Source organism: Tachypleus tridentatus, chromosome 8 (assembly GCF_004210375.1).
Source record: "Tachypleus tridentatus isolate NWPU-2018 chromosome 8, ASM421037v1, whole genome shotgun sequence".
Taxonomy (NCBI): domain Eukaryota; kingdom Metazoa; phylum Arthropoda; class Merostomata; order Xiphosura; family Limulidae; genus Tachypleus; species Tachypleus tridentatus.
The window spans coordinates 34253326-34274417 of NC_134832.1; the positions used below are offsets into that span (position 1 = coordinate 34253326).

General features: G+C 37.8%; 1 protein-coding gene across 2 annotated transcripts in view; it reads left to right on the plus strand.

Moving 5' to 3' along the window:
- Nucleotides 1-241: 241 nt before the first annotated feature.
- LOC143222141 (uncharacterized) overlaps nucleotides 242-21092 on the plus strand; it is a 33633-nt gene continuing 12782 nt past the window's right edge. For both annotated transcript variants that reach the window (XM_076448172.1, XM_076448173.1), the window contains exons 1-3: nucleotides 242-657; nucleotides 7252-7354; nucleotides 8556-8675. In XM_076448172.1, coding sequence (XP_076304287.1) covers nucleotides 339-657; nucleotides 7252-7354; nucleotides 8556-8675 — 542 coding nt within the window. In that variant the 5' untranslated portion in view covers nucleotides 242-338. The remainder of the gene's footprint in view (nucleotides 658-7251; nucleotides 7355-8555; nucleotides 8676-21092) is intronic.

Below are 21092 nucleotides of genomic sequence, written 5' to 3' on the forward strand. Positions count from 1 at the left end.
GTTTAAACTGTTTCACTCGTTCGATTTATTTTGTTCATTTTTAATTTTGCGCAAAGCTACACGAGGAATATCTGCGCTAGCTGTCCATAATTTAGCAGTGTAGATTGCGTTATAACTATGTAACTTCAGCTATTTGATTTCACAATAAAACAAACAAATACTCACTTTGTGATAAAACTTAAGTGACTAAACTTTTCCTCTTTCATGTTTATCTTTATACCAGTGTATGATAACAGGAAAGTGTAAATTCAAGAACCTTGTAGAAACTAATATTGAGGTTGAAAAACTTGTTGCAAAAATTCTCTGAACGATAATACAAGTGAATGCAGTACTGAAAAATGTTCTCGAAAGTTATATATTCTTTGTCGGCTGTGTCTGAAGTTTTTAATCTCTGTTATCGTATAGCTTCGATTCACATAGTATTTCGTCTCTTGTCTACAGAAACTGACGTTTTGAAGTACCTCAGGAAGCATCAAAGTTTTACAACTTTTTCTCTGGGTTCTAACAGTTCTGCAAGTATACAATATGTAGACACAAACCAACCAGGCCCCGCCGTCCTGCTGATAACAGGGGTTAAGTCTGAATTTTATGACTTTGGACGATTAATTCAAGCACTGTCGAGAAAAGGTCTCAGAGTGCTAGCTCCTAATCTTCCAGGTATTTCTTCCTTTCGTATTATTCGATATTCAACATAAGAACTTAGTAATATGCAATAATTGATTTCCATTAAAAGGGATACTGGTGTTGTTTAACATTAATATTCAACAATCAGAAAATTACCTCGTATGTATAGCAGTTCCACCACATAAAACTAAAACTTGAATTTATGTACCTCATCGATGAGAAATATTAAATAACTTAAAAAGGGGTTAAAAGTGCGAAGTTTGCATTGTTGGGTATATCGCATTTTACAGGTAGACGGTAGTGAATTCTTAAGAGCCAGGGAGGTGTCTCTAGAATTTGACGGGTCTAACCACGATATAGTGTCAAACATAGTAAAAGCAGTTTAATGTATGAATCACAATATCGTTTAGACCTTAGTTCATAAACGATACTTTTATTATACACTATTACCATAACATTTTACGTAATTCATCGAAAACTTAAACTCATACAGGTGTAACAAAATTACACTATTCTAAGCAACAACCAAGAACTTGGGAATGGCTTTGCAGCATGGTCAAAATATATTGTCCGTCAAAAATGTTGCATGAGTTAGGTTTTGACAGTTTTAACTTTTACTGACATGTTGATGATGGTGACTGAGTAGACGATGTAAAAAGCGTTCATACGGAACTTCCATGGAGTAAAACAATTAACTTTTTCTTTAACCTCAGTGAATAAAACAAAACAAAAACATAATACAGAAATGTGAACCTAGGATTTAGGAAGTAGTTACGACTGTTTCCTATATACAGGTAAGAATTGTTAATTTTAAACAAATCACGTTATTTATCACGATATACAATTTTTGTTTGTGAGCAGGTTAAAATGAACAATTTATCTTTAATACAGATATAAAAACACCGAACAAAAAAGCAAAAGCAGTTTGTTTAAAAGCTTGAAGGCATACGATTATCGCAACTCTAACAAACAGGCTAAAAAAAACAAGCGATACTTAAGACAACTATATTGACATTTAAGAAATGAAGAGCCTACCAATAAAAAATAGAAAAATTTTTGAGGCTGGTAGGTAACGTTCTCAATTAAGAAAATTGAATGTTCACGCACTTTAAATAAAACTATTCAGTGTTGGGTGATTCTCAGTTTGTCCCCATTTCTCTCAGTAGCTTGCAGGTTGCTAATCTTAACCTTTAATTCAAAAGGAAGAGTATTGTCTGAAGAAATATTCTAATTGTTCACACCTTGTATTTTAAAGTGAAATTCATGTTAAACACTAAGTACTTACGTGTAAGCTGGTGTCTACTTATAGTTCGAAGTTGTTTCAAGTACAATCTGTGTGGTTGAAAATAAATGTTAAAGAAAAATAGAAATTTCAGTCGACTTAAGCAAGTGTGTGTACTGGTCGAAATTCGTAAATTACAATTTTTGAAATAAACATTATATAATCTGCAATGCATTATTTATTTGCTTATGAGGACCACTCATCAAAAGGAGTGTAATGCTCTAGCTAAATACATAATCCATTGCCAAAATAGACCACTGCTTCTATTCATTGCATTGTTTATGCTATAGTGATCTCTAATAAAATTAAACAGCCGGGATGACTGATAGTCTCGTAAATAACCAAGACAAGAATAACTTAGCAGTTAAAGTGATTGATGCTCTATATTAAGAACAAACCCTGAAATCACTTAACCTTCATCAGTACACGTTAAAATATCCACCTTTCGGTACACAAGGGGTACATCGGGACCCTACATATATTTAATTATTATAATGTTGAAGCTGTAATTTAGATGTTGAAAACACAGTATTTGTGGAGATAAAATGTTAGGTGTGGTTTGAATTTCGCACAAAGTTGCACGAGGGCTAACTGCACTAGCCATTCCTAATTTTGCAGTGTAAGACTAGAGGGAAGGCAGCTAGTCATCACCGCCAACTCTTGGGCTACTCTTTTACCAACGAATAGTGGGATTGACCGTCACATTATAATGTCCCCACGGCTAAAAGGGCGAGCATGTTTGGTGTGACGAAGATTCGAACCCGCGACCCTCAGATTACAAGTCGAGTGCCTTATGCGCCTGGCCAAACCGAGCCTCTGTTAAGAAATACTGAGTACTACAAGTATACAATATGAGATTTATTATTGCAAAATATGAAATTTACTTATATCCATTTTCTCACATTTAGAAAAAAGAATTGTCATCATTGACATATTTCGGTAATGTAGGGCCACTTTCTCTAACTGACATTTCACAGTTGAAACTAATAAAGTACTGAATGAAGAAAAATTTCTCGAATATGAAACAAACGACACCAAATTGTACGAAAATGTGCTTGGGGTCCGAAAGGACCAAGGGGGTCAAATTTGTTTTAGAGTTAAATTAATGCCAACTTTTGGACATTAAGCAAAACTTGTTGAGTGAACATAAAATGTTTCTCATATCTTTTACCAGTCATTTTACAAACACTCTTCACACCGAAAACTGGCTGCGAGTGATCAGAGCCAACATGGTTTGCACATGCTGTACAGGTTTGACAGATTTTCTTATCTTTGCCAAAGAATCGTGGATAACAAACAGTTTCTTTGTTGCTAAAATACCTTAACCAGCATGCTGTCTTATGTCAAGCAATCCTGGATCTACAAAGGCATATTTGACGCTTTTATGCATTGCACGGGAATTCTGGAAACGTCTCTGAAATAGATTGTGCGCATTACTCCACATCTGGAGAGATCTAAATACGTAATTACTATTTATCACAATGGATAACCTCTGCGAGCCCAAACACACAATGCCTGATGAAGACGCAGATCTCCAAATCTGTATACTACTTGGGGTTCTCAAGGACCCCATGCAACTTTTTATTCACAAAAGTTATTCGACTGCAAAACATCGAAAGTTTTACTATTTTTATGTCAGAGGATGATATGGTGACAATTGCGTAAAAATAAATAAATAAAAATAACTGGTCAATGAAAAAATGTAATGAAAGTTAATAGTAGAAAGCTTTATTGGTCAAATAAACTAGTTTGTGTGTACTTTGGCAGTATAAGATGTTTAATAAATGATAAAAGAAGTTTAATGCTTACTAGGGTAAAATAAGGCTATTTCAATTACGTTTTAATTAAATAATTCTAAGTTATTTCCTTAAAATAATGTGTAAACTTTTGTAATATTTATATTACAAATTAATTTCGAATTAATTTTCAAAACTAAGTTTCAGTATTTATCACGTATCTCTTTAGGTATTCATATACTACACACTTTACATTCTGACAGATTTATAAGGCAGTCTTTCTAATTATGGATTTTATCCTATATTTCTCTTTTCTTTCACCCTCAAGAGGTGTTGCTGCCTATGGCATGGTCAGGTAGTTAGAGCGCTCGACTTGCAATCTGTAGGTCACGGGTTTGAATCCCCCTAACACCAAACATGTCTCTCATATAGGGGCGTTATAATAGAACAATCCAATCTGTTTTTCCTCTGCTCTTTCACTATTACGTTAGTGACGGTTAGTGCAGATAGCCTTCGTGTAGCTTTACGCGAAGTTCAAAACAAGTCAAGCCATTTTATTCGTCTGAAGAGTTATGGAGTTTATAAGAATTATTATTTTTTATCTTTAGTGTTTAATATTAAACACTAAAGACAAAGTCGATATTGATATCAGACTTTATTTCACTTAGACAAGTTTTTTCTCCTCGTCAGTTCTGTGATAGAAAAAAAACAACAGGTGAAGCTTTTACGTGTACCAGTTTGGTTTCAGACATCACTAAATTCAAAGTGTTGTGTCCCTCTCCCCCAACAACCACCTGTTTTTATATTTCATAAACAGTTAAATCGTGAACCATATTTTACCGTAATTCTTCTAAGTGGAAAATACACAAATAAATTAAGGATAGGAATCTGTGCATCTAAATACACTCAACCAAAAAGGCAGTTAAAAATATTGTCGTATATTTTGTAATTTGTTGTTTAAGTCTTAATTCGTCAACAAAAGTCTTAACCATTGAAATACCTTCTTTATTATATATATAAATTAAGATATTGTAGTATGCTCCCCAGTTTATGTAAATATTTTTGTGTGTGCATATTGAATATTTTGGTCTTAATATAAGAAGTCACTTAAGAGAGCAACTGAACCTCTCATCTATGTCAATCAAGTAACTAAGACTTGAACTGTGCTTGTTTCTGGTAGCAGAACTGGTTTAACATAACGCATCTTGTTCTCGAAACGACCTCAAGCTTCCGTACATGCAAGTAAAGTGATCCAGTTACTAGGCGGTACTCAAGTGTTATACCTCAAAGAAACTTGATTAAATTCGAGAATTGTTAATCAATTAAAATATCTAATCAAGTTTCTTTGAGGTACAACAGACTCTTAACTTTGATACACAACTTAATTTAGCTTAACATTTCGTCTCTCTCTTTCTCCAATGAAAATGTCGCACTTGCACTAGTCGTTTGCTCTAACTTATGTAGTTTTAAGATTATTTTATAGCGTGCAAACTTGACTCCAGTCTACTTGTGTCAGGATCAGTTAGTCAGATATTTGTTCTCAATACGTATTATGGTGAATCACCGGTCATCCTCCAGTTCCTATTTAAAAACTAAGGGGGAAAAAAAATCAGTGAATTTAAGAACATCGCATTATTAAAATCACCATACACTATTGTGAATTTATTTTCATAGAAAGTGGAAATAATCCCCCAATTATAAGGGAGAGTGTGAAAACCCACCAGCAGGTATAAAATAAGCACAAGTATCTCATACATCCTACGAACAAACGAAAATTGCGCTACTAGGGAGAAAGGCCACAGTAATATGTAACTAACGCAGCCTTCTGGTTGATATTGTACATTATCAGAATTCAAATATATACACAAGTTTATTAGAAACCTTCGCTTTCACCGATTACTGCCTTTTATCAGAGAGTGACGTTGTTCATTTAAATCAGTGATTCTCAACCTGTGTGCCGCGGTGTTTTTGAAACACATTCAACTTTCTTGGAATTTTACAAGCAAGTCGAACACATCAGTTAAAAGCTACTATAGAGACATTCTGAAACCTTCCAAAACATTCGATGGTTTTCATTGAACTCGAGCACTGAGAAGTTCATACTTAGATTTCATTCTCGACTGCAACGGTTTGACTGTTAGTTTAACTATGGCGCAACAAGCGCTTCGTACGTCATAAATGATGCATAAAACAATCAAACTGCTTTCTGGAACACGTTCTCATTCTGCGGTAAGCTACAGCTACTACGCTGTAGGTAGGAATTTTATATTGTCAATGTGTAGATGACAATATCGCTTGCTTTGGCCGTGATTTTCGTTCTAAGGCTTTTAACGCTTGCCGTATAACGAGTACCTAAAAACATCGTTAAGGCTTTCAGGTGTGCCGCAAGTCAGAAAAGGTTGAGAACCACTGATTTAAATAGATTGAAAGTTGAAGGTTGAAATAACTTGACCTCTAGAGGCTCAAAAGAAATTCTCTTTACTTTTGATGCTAAAATCAGATGTTGATACTCAAATTGGCCACAGCACATAACCCATTGTGTACCTTTGAGCATAAAAATGAGAAAACTTTTTATATATTTCTGAACATCGTCCTGTATATGTTAACGTGCTTATTCAGCTGCCCGAGTTACGTATGTTCATATTCAGAGGATTTAATTTTGTTTTTAACTTTTATACTTGAGTGTTAACGGAGATAAGAATTAGTTTATTATTACATTTATTTTATCTATATTCGATCTTATCAAAATTGACATGAATTATGCTTACATAGCCTTTTGTAGCTTTGAGAAGCGAAAGACCTGAAACGGTCTGCTATCAACTGTTATTGCAGCATTTGCGTTAGATTATGTTAATGCTTGAACTTATGATTTTCAAAATAAATACAACATATATACAATACAACATGTTGGAAATATGTAGTTAGTGTAATTTAGAAACAAATTGATGTCGTGGCTTATTTGTGTATTTTAACAAACGTTCTCTAGTTTATGCTCCAGAAAATAATATTGTTCATTTTTTAATTTCGCGCAAAGCTAGACGAGGGCTATCTGCAGTAGCCGTCCCAATTTAGTAGTGTAAAATTAGAGGGAAGGCAGCTAGTCATCACCACCCACTGCCAACTTTTGGGCTACTCTTACCAACCCGTAGTGGGATTAACCGCACATTACGCCCCCACGGCTGAAAGGGAGGGCATATTTGGTGTGACGGGGATTCGAACCCACGCCTCTCAGATTACGAGTCCAACAACTTAACCGCCTGGCCATGCCGAGAGGCTATGTTGTTTATATTTCTCTACCTAATGAAACAATACTAGTAAGAAGAGATCACTGAAAAAGAGAAATTAAAGAAGATTTTGTTTTACGCGTAATACAGAGAACATTTGTTTCGTTTTCGTTCGGATATTAAAATGTTAAAGGATTTACAAAGTTGAAAAACCCATAAAATTTTAAAATATTTTTGATAACAATTGATCGAATTGTTACTAACGAGATTAGATTTTTTTAAAAAATAGATATTTCCATTTTATATTCTTGCACACTTGGTATTCGTTATGTGAAGAAAAAGGAGCCATAAACACAATATTTCTATTTTAGCATTTTTCCTTTAGGTTTTGGAAGGAGTTTCATACATCCATCAACACATTTTCGTCATAGTACAGAAGAAGTTGCCAACGTCTTACGAACGTTTTTGGGTTCCATAAACGTTCCCAGGTAAACAGTGTTTTCCAATTAGATCAAATATGCAAGATTAGGCAGTTTTCTTGTTTTTATTCCTTTATTAATCTTTAAAGAAAACAATCAGTTTACGCTTATTTGAGTTTAGAAAAGTAGTAACACATTAGTTTTATTCTTAAATATAATGGTACACATGATTTATGGTAATACAAGCTGAGGTACCCCTCTTTTGTCCAGGTTGTGAATTTAGAAAATCTGAGAGTCGATAAAACAATAACAACAAAAATGAGAACTTTCACATAATTTATGTTATTATATTATTCATTATTGCTCCACCAAACGTTTATTAAAAGCTTCAAGAATTCAGTATGTATAAGCTAGATATTTAAAAACAGTCAGTTTTTAATGTTCTTCCACAACGCTTCACGTGGTCAAATAATGGACGGTCATTGGAAGCAGAAGCGTCTTACGGACCGAAGTTGATTAAAAAAAAACAAAGCAAAAAACAGCTATTCATAGACTTATGGTGGTTGGAGTAGAAACGTCAACCGACTTTATGTATTAGTGTAATAGTATTCTTTGTCATTGAATTCTTTCTAAATGTGTAATGCACTCTCCGAAACGTATTGTACATTTGTATGACCTTTCCCTCCAGCGTGTACATATTGTAGGGTAGAAAATTTAATGCTCTTTTTTTCTGATACAAGGAGGTGTCACCATCTGTGAATTAAATGTAATTTTTCGTTAAATATAATACACGCTCATTCACAAGTCTGTCCACTCCTACTATTGCTCTTAGGGCGTGTATTTTAATCTGATGTAAAAATTACCTCAAATAAATTCAAGATGGTGCCACATCCTTGTATGAAAAAAAAAAAAAGTATTAAATTTTCTACCTGACAACCCAGAGATGGTAGTTTGGAACACGAAGCATGTTGTTGGCCCAGTGACCTACGAACATTTAGATAGCTGAAAAGCAGACAGCTTTATGTGCTATACATGTTAATCTCTACATTGGCTTAATAGGTTTCTAATTCATGCGATTTTTGTTAGTTCATGAACAGTGAATATGAAGTCTCCCGTGGAAGGTTAATGGTAAGTTCCAGTATATAAAAATTCTAAAAGTTAAAGTTTGATTCACCGCGCTTTATAGGGCAGGTAGTCGAGTCCACTAGACTGCTAAACTAACGTAACTGTGGTATAGTGCGCTTTGTACATAATGACTAAATTATTTCAGAGTGGATTTAACGCTCGCTCACAGCGCGGGACTATTTCCTGCCCTCACTCTAATATCGGATAATCCCCAGTTCTTTCGTTCGATGGTGTTGATGTGTCCTCCTGGGTTGAGACCATTTCGGTAAGTAGTATCATGCAATAAGTTATGACTTTAAAACAAAGAAACAAACCAATCCTTATTTCACAAGAATAGATTAAACTTGATTTAGAAAGGGGATATAAGGATCTTAAAAAGGTAGCTTAACGTAAAAATGTAGCCGCAAAAAATTCAAACAAACAAGCTTAAGGTGTGAAATGTTGTGTTAACATTATTTCCTCCAAGGGTACAAATCCCTATTTTGAGTCGATATTATAAACGAGAAATGGGGTCCAAATATGGATTTGGACCTTCGAGGAAATGTTAAGACTACGTCTCAAACCTTAAGCTTGTTTGTTTCCTTTATTTGGAATTGCATTTTTGTTTTAAACTACCTATACGGTTTCTTTATTTTTGAAGATACTCATGGGCCTTTTCCAAATTAAGAATTTTCAATCATCATCATGAGTCTAATTAATATATCTGTGTAATAGGAATACTGTTCTATTAAACAGTTTAATAAAATGTGTAATTGATGTGCGATACTCTTTCGGGAAAATCTTTTTAATTAGCTTCATGCAGTTTGGATGGCTATTGTTCGTTACATTATTGCTACAGTATTACCGTTGATAAAGTATGTTGATCACCAGGCATCATATATTCGGTAACATTGTTTTCTAGATACTTGTAAAATATATATAGTTAAAATATTTTTACTTTATAGATACAAGAGAAGTATGTGAACGCAAAATTAAGAGTGACTACTGAACTATACTGGAATAGTGTATGGACTGAATTTTATAAATAGCACGAGTTTTATACACGTATGTACATTATTTATATCCATGTATATAGGCCCAGGCTTTATAGCATGGTGAGGTGGTTAGGACGTTCCACTCGCATTTTAAGTTCATTGGTTTGAATCTCCATTCCGCCAGATGTACTCACCATTTCAGCAGTAGAAGCATAATTTAGTCATTCCCATTATTTGTTGGTAAAAGTAGTCAAAGAGTTGGCGATAAATGGTGATGGCTATCTGTTTTAACTCTCGGCTTTTACTACTAAATTAAGGTCAGATAGTGTAGATAATTTTGCGCGAAATTGAAACCAAACTAGACTAATTAGTTTTTTTTTAAGCTGCTAAGCCGCAAATAAAAGATAGTTATATTAAATTTTTCAATTTGTATAGATTAATGCAAACAAGACAATTTTTCATAATATAATGGAATATGTATGCAGGTACGAATTGGTTGCTGTTATTAGTTGCTTTTCCTTTAATGTATCAGTACAAAATTATGGAGAGCTAGCTAGTGTGTGATTATGTCAAATACTTAGATTGAATTATTCTAGAAGTGAAACCATAGACTACTGTTTCATCAGCTTAGATTTCTTTTTTTGTTATTCATACAGTTTGTTGTTCTTGACAAAAATGTCATTTTACACATTTTAATTACACTATACAAAGGTACAATAGATAGACAGACAGACAGAATCACTAAAAGTAACTGTTTCTGTACATTGATGGCATTGTTTGGTGGGTTGTTTTATGAAGGTTTATAGGCGAATTTTGTTACTATGTAGGGATAGTAACATTAAAGTTCCGAGATAGTGTTACAGTAGGCTTCTATGAGCATTAAAAATTGTGAAATGTACTCAAGGTGGATAGTCCCATACGATTGTATGCTGATTAATTATTTAATTGCATTCATTTTATAAAGGTGTTACAATACTTCTGTAGGGCAGTAGGCAGGTCAACATATAAACTTGCGTTTCATTTACTCGTGCTTCTATAGAAGGTTATCAGTGACAAATGCAACTCACTGCCGAAGTTTATCATACTTATTTGAAATTGATATTGAACAAGAGTCATGTTCCACAATATTGTTTTAATTTCTGTATTTAAGCATACTTTTTACAGCTCTTGGCCTGAAAAGGATACTATATACATTATAATGAAATTACATTTCAATGAAGTTAAATAAGTAAACAAAATCATAAGGACTGCGTTAGAAATGGGAAATCCCAACCTCCGATTATAACCATAATTCAAAAACAAAAAACTGATAGACGGTATATCTTCGCCAAAATGTGGGTCCTTTCAAAACCTAAGTACATTTTATAATCCCACGTTTTAGCTTGTAGCCTAGGATCTTTTAAAAATGCAGCATATTTTGTTTAATTTTAATGTGCTTTGGCTTACAAATTATGGTTATAACATGATTAATCAGAGGCTGGAATTTGCTGATTCTAAAAACAGTCCTTTCTCGTGATTGCTTATTTCATTGAAATTTATTTATTTAATTTCACTAAAATGTACACAAACATTACATAGCCAAAAGTATGTGGACACATGACCATCACACCCAAACGTGCTTGTTGAACATCTCATTCCAAAACTATGAACATTAATATGGAGTTGGTCTTTTGCTGCTATACAAGCCTCCACTCTTCCGGGAAGGCTTTTCACTAGATTTTGGAACAGGGCTGCAGGGATTCGTTCCTGTTCAGTCGGGCGTGAAGGCCTGGCTCGCAGTTGGCGTTCAAATTCATCTCAAAAGGTATCCGATGGAATTGAGATCAGGACTCTGTACAGACCAGTCAAGTTCTCCACACCACCCTCGGCAAACCATATCTTTATGGACTTCGCTTTCTGCATGGGGCCATTATCATGCTGAAACAAAAAGGGTCTTCCCCAAACTGTTGCCACAAAGTTGGAAGCAATTCTCTAGAATGTCATTGTATGCTGTAGCATTAAGATTTCCCTTAACTGGAAGTGAAGAAAGAGCCTAAGCCTAGCTCAAATCATGAAAAACAGCCCCAGACCATTATTCCTTCTCCACAAAACTTTACACTTCAGAATAACAGCACTTATAGCACTGGAGCAGCTCTAGCAGGGCAGAAATTTGACGAACTGCCACGTTGAAAATCGGAACTCTTCAGTACGACTCATTTTACTGCTGACGCGTCTTTGGAGATTGCATGGTTGTATGTCTTAGTTCATGCACATGGTAGCAATTGGTGTGGCTGAAATACCCGAATCCACTAATTAGAAGGGGTGTTCATACTTTTGGCCATGTAGGACACACACACAGCGATACAAGACCTTAATGGGGTACTGTGTTTTTAGACGAGAAAGATTTATAATTTCCAAGTATATTGCTATTTAGATAGAATATTCGGTAGGATTTTAACACGTGCCATTTCAACGAGACAGTTATCATCATACTTGTTTTTATTATTCGTTATTTGAATGAGGCAGTTATAACCAATAATTTACTTCATACTCTTATAATTCTGAAAAGGATGCTTATACACGATTTCATTTAGGTACGACAAAAGATAATTAAGTGAACAATTTACTGTTTAACATACCAATTACTTAACATTCTATCCATGAAACTTATAAACCTGTTTAACATCAAGACTGCTGTTATGAAATAAGGTCACCATGTGACCATACAGACAGGATAGGCAGTGACATCAAGACAGATGCTTGTTAAAGATTGTCACGAGGTCATACACTGCTGATGACAGGAACAGAAAGACTGAGTTTGTGCTCATCTAAACCAAGTAATGCTTTCGTTTTCAGAAACGAAAATTTCCATATTTGTTAAAATTTTATTTAAGTTTAGTTTTGAAATGCATAAGAACATAAGTCTAATTATCAATGAAAGTAATCATTTCAAATTTTGAAATAATATTTCTGCAACAGATTATACAATTCAATGTTCTTTTATATAATTCGCATTAACTTAACCCAATATACTATCATACATATTTAATAAAATTTCAGGTATGTTCAAGAATCAACATAAACAAGTAGCATTGCTACTTAGTTAGTGAGAAGCGAGCTCTATACAAATAAGTATTTGCTTGGTCTCTTTCAGCCTCTTCACAAGTCCGGTGTTCATTATTCAAGAACACCAAGCTTAATAAACTTAAATTTTAGAAAGTATCAAGATGACAAGTTTAGAAAGCTTTTGAAGCTGTGTTTTTTTAAAAACAAAAAACTTGTTCGGATGTTGAACTTTATCCGGAAGCAGTTTTATTATAATTGTTTCTTGTTCAAAACATTTTTCACAAATGAGCAATGACGATTTTATAGAGAGTAATTTACGTTTAATTTAGTAATTGTTCAAGGGGTGATGACATGCCAAGTATGACATGTTTCACGTGTGTCATACTAGGGGAAATTGTAGATTTTTTAAAAATATTGCCTTGTATAATTAATAACTTGAAATTTATATACCATTTTAATGCGTATTATTGGCTAGGATTTTATGCTATTCTAATTGGAATAATATAAACAAAAGGTAGTTTAATAAAATTTTGGATGTAAGACATTGAATTGTGTCATTACAACAAAAAATACCAGGGTGGACAGAGAAAATCAGAATGTTAAACCAAAATTGGCTGTATTGTTCAATATCAAATGCTAGGTGTGGTATAACTTTTCAGCAGTAAGATAACTCGTGAGTAACACTTTGGTTCTATAGAAACATGTGTAAAAGAAATGTGAGCTATACTTATACCTGCATGCTGTCTTATGCACGTACATAAACACCTTTGTAAAATGTATTCAATTAAAAGCAAGTTAAAATCTGAATGCAATCATAAGGGTTCATCTGCCTTTGCAAAACATATATAATACATCTAGTAATGCTCATAGAAACCTTAATAACATTATCTGTCTATTGTAAGACTGTCCTTGAACTTTGTTAACGCCATCCACATGTAGAACCTTAACAACACCATCTGCCTATAAACTTAGCAACACAGTCTACCGAGCAACTTCCAGTCATACAAAGCCTTTCTTTAGTAACACAATATATTTATATGAACACAGTACACTTTGTAAACTGTATTTAAGGCAAAACTATAAAGTACAATTGTTGACGTTTGAAGTTAAGCACAAAGCTACACAATTGACTCTCCGCGTATCGAAGTCCGGTTTCTAGCATTGTAAGTCTGCAGAGTAACTCGTGTAAAATAAAATATTTTGTTAGAAGCAATATAAAGCATATTTATATGAATAGCATATAAGTGCTATTCACCAAAATGGTGAAACAGTGAGTTTGTGATCAAAATAATGACTTTACTTTGACATAATTAAGTCTAGACATTGATGATAAAATCATCATGACATCATACCGTTGTGTCCTTTGGTACTACTTTGTGGAACTAGTAACAAGAGTAACAGCTGCCATGTTTGCCTGTCATTGTTTCTAATGTCTGACAGTATCATCTGTGCTCTCTTCATGTTGCTTTAAATAATGTGGCGATCTCTGGCGGTATGGTTGGCAACAATCACTTTATCTGCTGAAGGCCCTTAAGTTGGTTTGAACAAATATAAACAAATTAAACCTAAAAAAATCAATAACGCGTAGATGGGAATAAGTTTTTGTATACTGATATTTCCAGTCCTTTCATCATGGCCACTCAGCTTCCATTTAAAACTTTATCCCCTGTGATCCATTGCTTTGTTTAAAATAAATTTTATCAGTTAGCACTTCCGCGATAAGCTAACGGTTATTATTTATACAATTAAAATACAATAGAAAGTGAACAGAAAACATTTGTCTAACAAATGTTATTAATCTATATTCAAGTTTCTTTGTTTACTTTTTTTTTGTAAAATAGTAGAACCTAAGTGACTGCAATAAAAGCCCATTACAATAAAAGTTTACGAAATTGCTGATAACACTGTACTTATTGGCCCGGCATGGCCAAGCGTGTTAAGGCGTGTGACTCGTAATCTGAGGGTCGCGGTTTCGCATCCCGGTCGTGCCAAACATGCTCGGCCTTTCAACCGTGGGGGCGTTATAATGTGACGGTCAGTTCCACTATTCGTTGGTAAAAGAGTAGCCCAAGAGTTGGCAGTGGGTGGTGATGACTAGCTGCCTTCCCTCTAGTCTTACTGCTAAATTAGGGACGGCTAGCACAGATAGCCCTCGAGTAGCTTTGTGCAAAATTCCAAAAACAAACAAACAAACACTGTACTTGACATATTTACTATCCATACTATTCATTTTCCATACTTTCATTGGCTGTTACACAGTTTTGTCTTCTTTTAATGGTAAAGGTAAGAAAGCTGCATGAAAAACTGGTCAAGTATTTTCAGATCTAACAAAATATCAATTTTCTTCCAATGGTGTAGTTATCTAGAAGCACCAATGATCAGTGATTTTCATTGATTAGGATATTTCTTGTGTTTATATACCGTCAAATATATGATTCAAACCAGGTTCATGAAGCCAGGAAGCACTTATCTGTAGAGAAGAAAAGTTCTGTTGTACTAACATCCTCAGGGAAAGGTTGTCATGGTTAAATTAAGACAGTTACTGGTAGGCCCTAGCATGGCCAAGTGTGTTAAGGCGTTCGACTCGTAATCCGAGGGTCGCGGGTTCGAATCCCGGTCGCACCAAACATGCTCGCCCTTTTTCAGCCGTAGGGGCGTTATACAGTTACGGTCAATCCCACTATTCATTGGTAAAAGAGCAACGAAAGAGTTGGTAGTGGGGGGTGATGACTAGCTGCCTTCCCTCTAGTCTTGCACTACTAAATTAGGAACGACTAGCTTTGCAAATTCAAAACAAACAGCCACCGGTATCATCACAAGCTTGAAATGACAAAGTGAATGAAAATAATAAAGGATGCTTCAGAAAAGGGACATCTCATGTAGAGATGTATTTAGTAATACACTCAAACATCTGCATGAACTGTGTATTGATACTACAATGGAAGTGTTGGTTGGTTATTTGGTGCTTTAAGGCGTAAAGCAACTAGGCTTTACTGTGCAAAGGCAATTCTCCATGATTTTCTTTAATTTTACATTTTTCTTTCTTTTCATTTTGTTTTTGTTCCCGTGACTCATATTCAATATTGTTTGAGTTTTAAGTAAGTTGACAGTGTTACGTTTACAGAAACCGTGAACCATTTTAATGACTTAACGAATTTAAAATGTTCTTAAGACTAAAGTTTTGTTGTTGTCATAATTTTAATCCAAAAATCAGTTAGAGAGAACTGATACAACAACATTTCCACTTCTTCTACTTTCGCGTAACAAGGTTAAAATGATGTTAATGATAATACTTTCAGTGAACAGTCGTGCTGATATTGTTAAAATCCGACTAAAACATCACCCAAACTGTGGGATAAAAGCTGTAATGTTTGTTTGTCATCACCTCTTACCTGTTAGGCTACTCCTTAATAATGAATAGTGGGATTGACCGTAATATTATAGTTCTTCTGCTGAAAGTGCAAGCATGTTCAGTTTAAATTCCACGACTATGGTAGTGTGCTCTAACTATCAGACCATGTCAAGCTCAGAAGTTGTGATGGGAGGTAGTTTTTATGACAATAGTTTAAAATTTATTAAATGGTAAAGTATGGAAATATCTACACATTTAACAAGTTTTACGGATGGTCAAGCTGTCTGTTATGACTTAATGCGGCTATTATGTCATATTGTAAGTGAGCTTTATAACTTAACCTCTTTCCTATAGACTGTTAATTAATGGCTGCAAACTTGCTTTTAGAGACAGTACTAAAGTATTACTAATATCGTACATTGAATTTATACTAATAAATGAAAAAATTGAGTACACGTATAAATACGTTTTTCTATTAAAACAAATATATATATATTTGACCTACTTTTTATGGTGGTTTGTTTTTTGCAAATACATTAGCAATTTCGAAACGGAATATATCTAATTTAGTGAACATCGCAAATTATGAGAGTCATATTAAGTTTTGAGGGTATGCTATTCATGATATCCGCCTTTTTCTAGTATGTGCACGTAAAAATATCAGTAGGCAGAACATTTGAAAATATAGTGTAACTAGAGGGGCGCTCAGTAAGGCACATCTCTGTCACGCAGCGTTGATTGTAGACGGCTCTGTAGAACTGTTCCACTGTTCGTCGTTATCAATGAAGACTGACAATGTTTGGCGGGACAATGAGGAATAATATTCCATATACACTGCTGGCCAAAATCTTAAGGCCAATGAACATAAAGAAAAAAATATGCATTTTGCGTTGTTAGACTCAACCACTTATTTGAGTAGAGCTTCGAAAGATGAAAATAAGAAAAGGGAAAATAAAAATAAAAACATTTTTTAGCATTTAATAGGGAAAATGTGAACAATATGAAATTAGCCTAAATACTAGATGGTAAAAAGATTAAGATCATACCAAAGAGAAGTCCTAAACAGGGTAGGAAATTCCCAGCAAGAGGTCTCAGTAGTGAGTTGCACGGCCGTCATTGCGAATAACTGCAAACATTCGCCTTGGCATGGTCAATATAAGTATTTTCAGAAGGCTGGCTGGAATGTTATTCCAAGTGGTGAAGGTGGCTTCACAAAGATCATGCACTGTTTGGAATTGACGTCCATTTCTATAGACTTCCCTTGCCATCCACCCCAAACATTTTCAATGGGGTTCAGTTCGGGCAAACACGCTGGGTGGTCCAAAAGAATCACGTTATTTGCCATGAAAAAAGTCCTTTGTCCTGCGGGAATTGTGGATTGCAGTGTTGTCCTGCTGAAAGATCTAGCCATTTCTACACAAGCGAAGGCCTTCAGTCAATAAGGATTCTTTCTCCAACATGCCAATGTTGCCAGCTGCTGTTTGACGCTCATGTATAATCTAAAGCTCCATTCTTCCATAGAAGGAGAAATCACCCCAGATCATGACGGAACCTCCTCCACTGTGTCTCATCAGAGAACAAAACCTTCATCCACTTTTCTACATCCCAAGTTTGGTGCTTTTCAGCAAAGTTTATCTGAGCTGTTTTGTGGTGTAGAAGGAGGTGTGGCCTTTGAAGACGTTTACGGTTTTTAAAACCTTTCTCTCGTAGATACCATCTTATTGTTCTTGAGCTACAGTCTGCATGAGTTGGTCTTCAGGTGAATCAGGGTTTTTGTCAGTACCGTTGTTCGCCGTGCCCCTTCCGGGAGTTTGTGTTGTTTGTTACCGTGTACCGTATCGTGTTCGGCTTCAACCGTGTTTCTTGGTCGTGTGTTGTGTAGTTTTTCCGTGCTGTTTAGCAGTCTTTTCGTTTGTGTGTGCAAGCTGTGTAGGTCGGTATGGCTACGGCCATCCGGCTATACTCTGTTCGGCCACAGTCTATCCACTTTGTGGTGCATGCCGCTGTCAGGGGTAGCCATACTGAATGCTTGCAACATTTTGGCAATGGGCGTTATGTGGCGATGCTGGCATTGGCCGCTCACGCCCGTCGCCTGTTGGACCAGGTGTACTTTTCCTTGGGCGATCAGTGTGTGTCTGTGGAGCTGGCCGGGATGAACATTAAGTGAGTGACTATCATCTTTTGAGATGTCCCATGACGTCATCAAGGACGTGTTGTCGGCGTATGGGTCATTGAGAAAAATTGAACATGAGGTGCAACAGTCGCGCCCGAATGTGTGCACAGGGAACCAGCGTGTCTGTATGGACACGAGGACACTGATTCCAAATTTCATATCTGGTTAATGTGTCATTACCCGGGTATGCGATGGCTGTATCACTGCTGTGGCCTCAAAAGCCACCTATTGGCTGAGTGCCAGATCCTGCAGTGTGGGATATGTCTGGCATACAGACATGTGGATGGTTCGTGTACCGTTACTTGCAATATTTGTAGTGGTGGAGGGCGAAACGGGCGGGGGTGGCAACTCTTCCTCCCGCGTCGTCTGCAGCGACAGTAAGTGGAGTCCCAGAGGGGTGCTTGCCCCAGCATCTCGGTTCACTGAGGGGTCCACGTCTCACCCACTCTGGTCATGGAGACTGCATCCTCTGGGGTGGAGGGTATCACTTTGGGTGCCATACGATTGGGGTCTCTGAGGAGGCTTCGGCCCGTCCTTGGGGGCCCTGGTTTGGATGGGGTCTCTGTGGAGGTTCAGGTCGGACTGTGTGTCCTGTTGAATCCTTGTCTCCCTGGAGGTTCAAGCCTCCCTGTCGAGTGGTGTGGGGACAGCCACGATTCTGCCATCTCTATAAGTGTTGAGGTGGGCCCTCTGCAGAGGGTCTTGCCCCCTGTAAGTGTTGGGTGGATCACACTGAGAAGGTCCTGCCCCCTGTTCGGGATGGGTCAGCAGGGGTTGTTGGGGGTGCCATGGAGTCCCTGGTTTCCCCTGCTAGTGCTACTGTGGCAGGGGGTTTTGATGGACCATTGGCGCAGGTTCTGGGGTTGGTGAATGTTCCGGTCCCCTCCCCCGAGGTCGTGCAGGCGCCATCTCCGACACTGGACGGGCCGCTGTCACCCGGCTCGTTTACCAGTTTTCTGGACTTTCCCAGTCTTCCCTGTCTCTCCAGACTGAATGAGGACAGTGGGGAGGTGTGGGGGCCTTGCAGCCCCGTTTAGTTGCTGGACTTGAGTCCAGATTTCCCTGTTGTGCAGTGGTGGTGGTCGAATGTCGACAGCTGCTGCTGCGAAGAGGGTGTGGTGTCGGGTGGTCTCAAGAGGCCGCATGCCCCTCAGCCTCTGTCTACTCAGTCAAAGCAGCAGCATCACTGATTTTTCCCCTTTGATTGGTTGATGGGATTTTCTTGCATCACTTTAAACATCCAGAGGATATGTAGCATTGATAAGCAATTCTACACGTTCTCTTCTGTCATATTTTTGCAAGAGACCCATTTTGCCTCTCAGAGGGACCATTTTTCCTTTTCTTCACATTACCCTGTCCTGCCTTCTGGTCTTTTGGCACTACACATTCTGAGGGACCTGCTCCACTACATCACGGATTGGGATATCCTTGCTGTCTTTGTGTCCCTCGATCGGAGCAAAGCTTTTGATTGAGTTCACCATAGATTTCTGTGGTTCGTTCTGGGGAGGTGTGGCCTTCCTCCAATTTTTGTCCAGTACGTGCAAGCCTTGTATGCGACTGCTTTGAGCAGGCTCTTGGTTAATGGGTACCTGACCTCTTCCTTTCCCATCTTCCAGGGGGTTTGTCAGGGCTGCCCATTGTCCCCTTTGCTTTACACGTTGGTTATCGAGTGCCTGCTTTCTCATTTGCACCACTCGGTCTCGGTGCGTGGTATCCAGATGCCGGGGGTTCGAGCCAGATGTACGTCGAGCATGCAGATGATGTGAACCTGTTCCTTGAGAACTTCACATCGTTAGGTTTGGCACTGGCCATCGTCCATCGTTACGCTCGGGCCAGTGCTGCCCAACTGAATTTTCCCAAGTCTCGTGTGCGGGGATTTGGCAAATGGGCTTCGTCTGCCGACTCCCCATTTGGTCTGGATTGGACCCACTCCCCGATCACTTGCTTTGGGGTTCGTTTTCTCGTGAGACCTGGAGCAGCTTTGGAGGGGGTGGTTCAGCATGTTGGTTTGGCTGTGCACGATTACTGCTACTGCCCTGTTAATCTGTTTCACAGGGCAGAGGTGGTGAGGAGGAGGATGCTCCCCTTGGTCTGGTACCTGGGGGCTGTTCTTCCTCTGGATGACTGCACTGCATAAGCCTTCGAGCATCATGTCTTTGCCTTCCTGTGGGGTGCCAAGCTTGAGACAGTGTCTCAGCTTTCCTTGACACTGTCGCTTCGCAGGGGAGGTTTGGGCATTTCATGTATCCAGACCCAATGTCTTTCCCTTTTACTGTCTACTACCTTTCGCTGTCTGTCTTTGGAAGGTCACCCCTGTTGTCACCTCACAAGAATCTTGGTTGGCACAGGGTGCAGGCTCTTTGGTGTTTCTTTGAGCGTGCAGACACCTACGTGTTTTGACCCTCCTTCTTGGTACGTTGACGCTGCTGGGGCGATCCGGCGGTGTCGGACCGTGTCTGCTGAAGTGCCGTCGGACTCCAGTTCCCTCTATCACCTGCTTGTCCCGGAATGTATTCACAGGATCGAGCAATACCACCCTGCCCTGCTATGGGACGTTATTTTGGGCTGCATAGCACTGCACCATGTTTGTAGCTGTCTTCAGGCTTTCAACTGGTGTGTTGTGCATAACATCCTGCCAGTGCTGGAGCGTTCGTACCTGTGGAACTCTGGTGTAACTGAGTTGTGTCCAGTGTGTCACACACAGGTGGAGTTTGTCTTGCACAGGTTGGTCCTCTGTCTAACATCGGTGAAGATCTGAGAAAGGGTCGCTCCCCTTTTCCGGGTCCCGCCGCTTTTGGTGGAGACCATCCTGTACCACGTACCAGCCCCTTTTCCCGGCCACCTGGCCTTTACCTTTCAGTTTACCATCACCATCTTTAAGTATGTCGTCTGGCTTGCTTGAAACAAATTGGTTTTCGAGCAGGTGCTGGTGTCGTACGTTTTGATGCTGGGAAGGGCCAGATATTGGCTGTTACTCCACCATGAGGTGAATTATCAGTGACTGGGTTCCAGGACATTTTACCATCTCTGGCGGCCGGACGTCTTGTCACTTTGTGCGTTGGTCGGAGGTTGGGTGGAGATCGGATTCTTAGCCGCCCTGCCTCCACTCTCGCTTTATGTATGTATTTAACGTTTTTC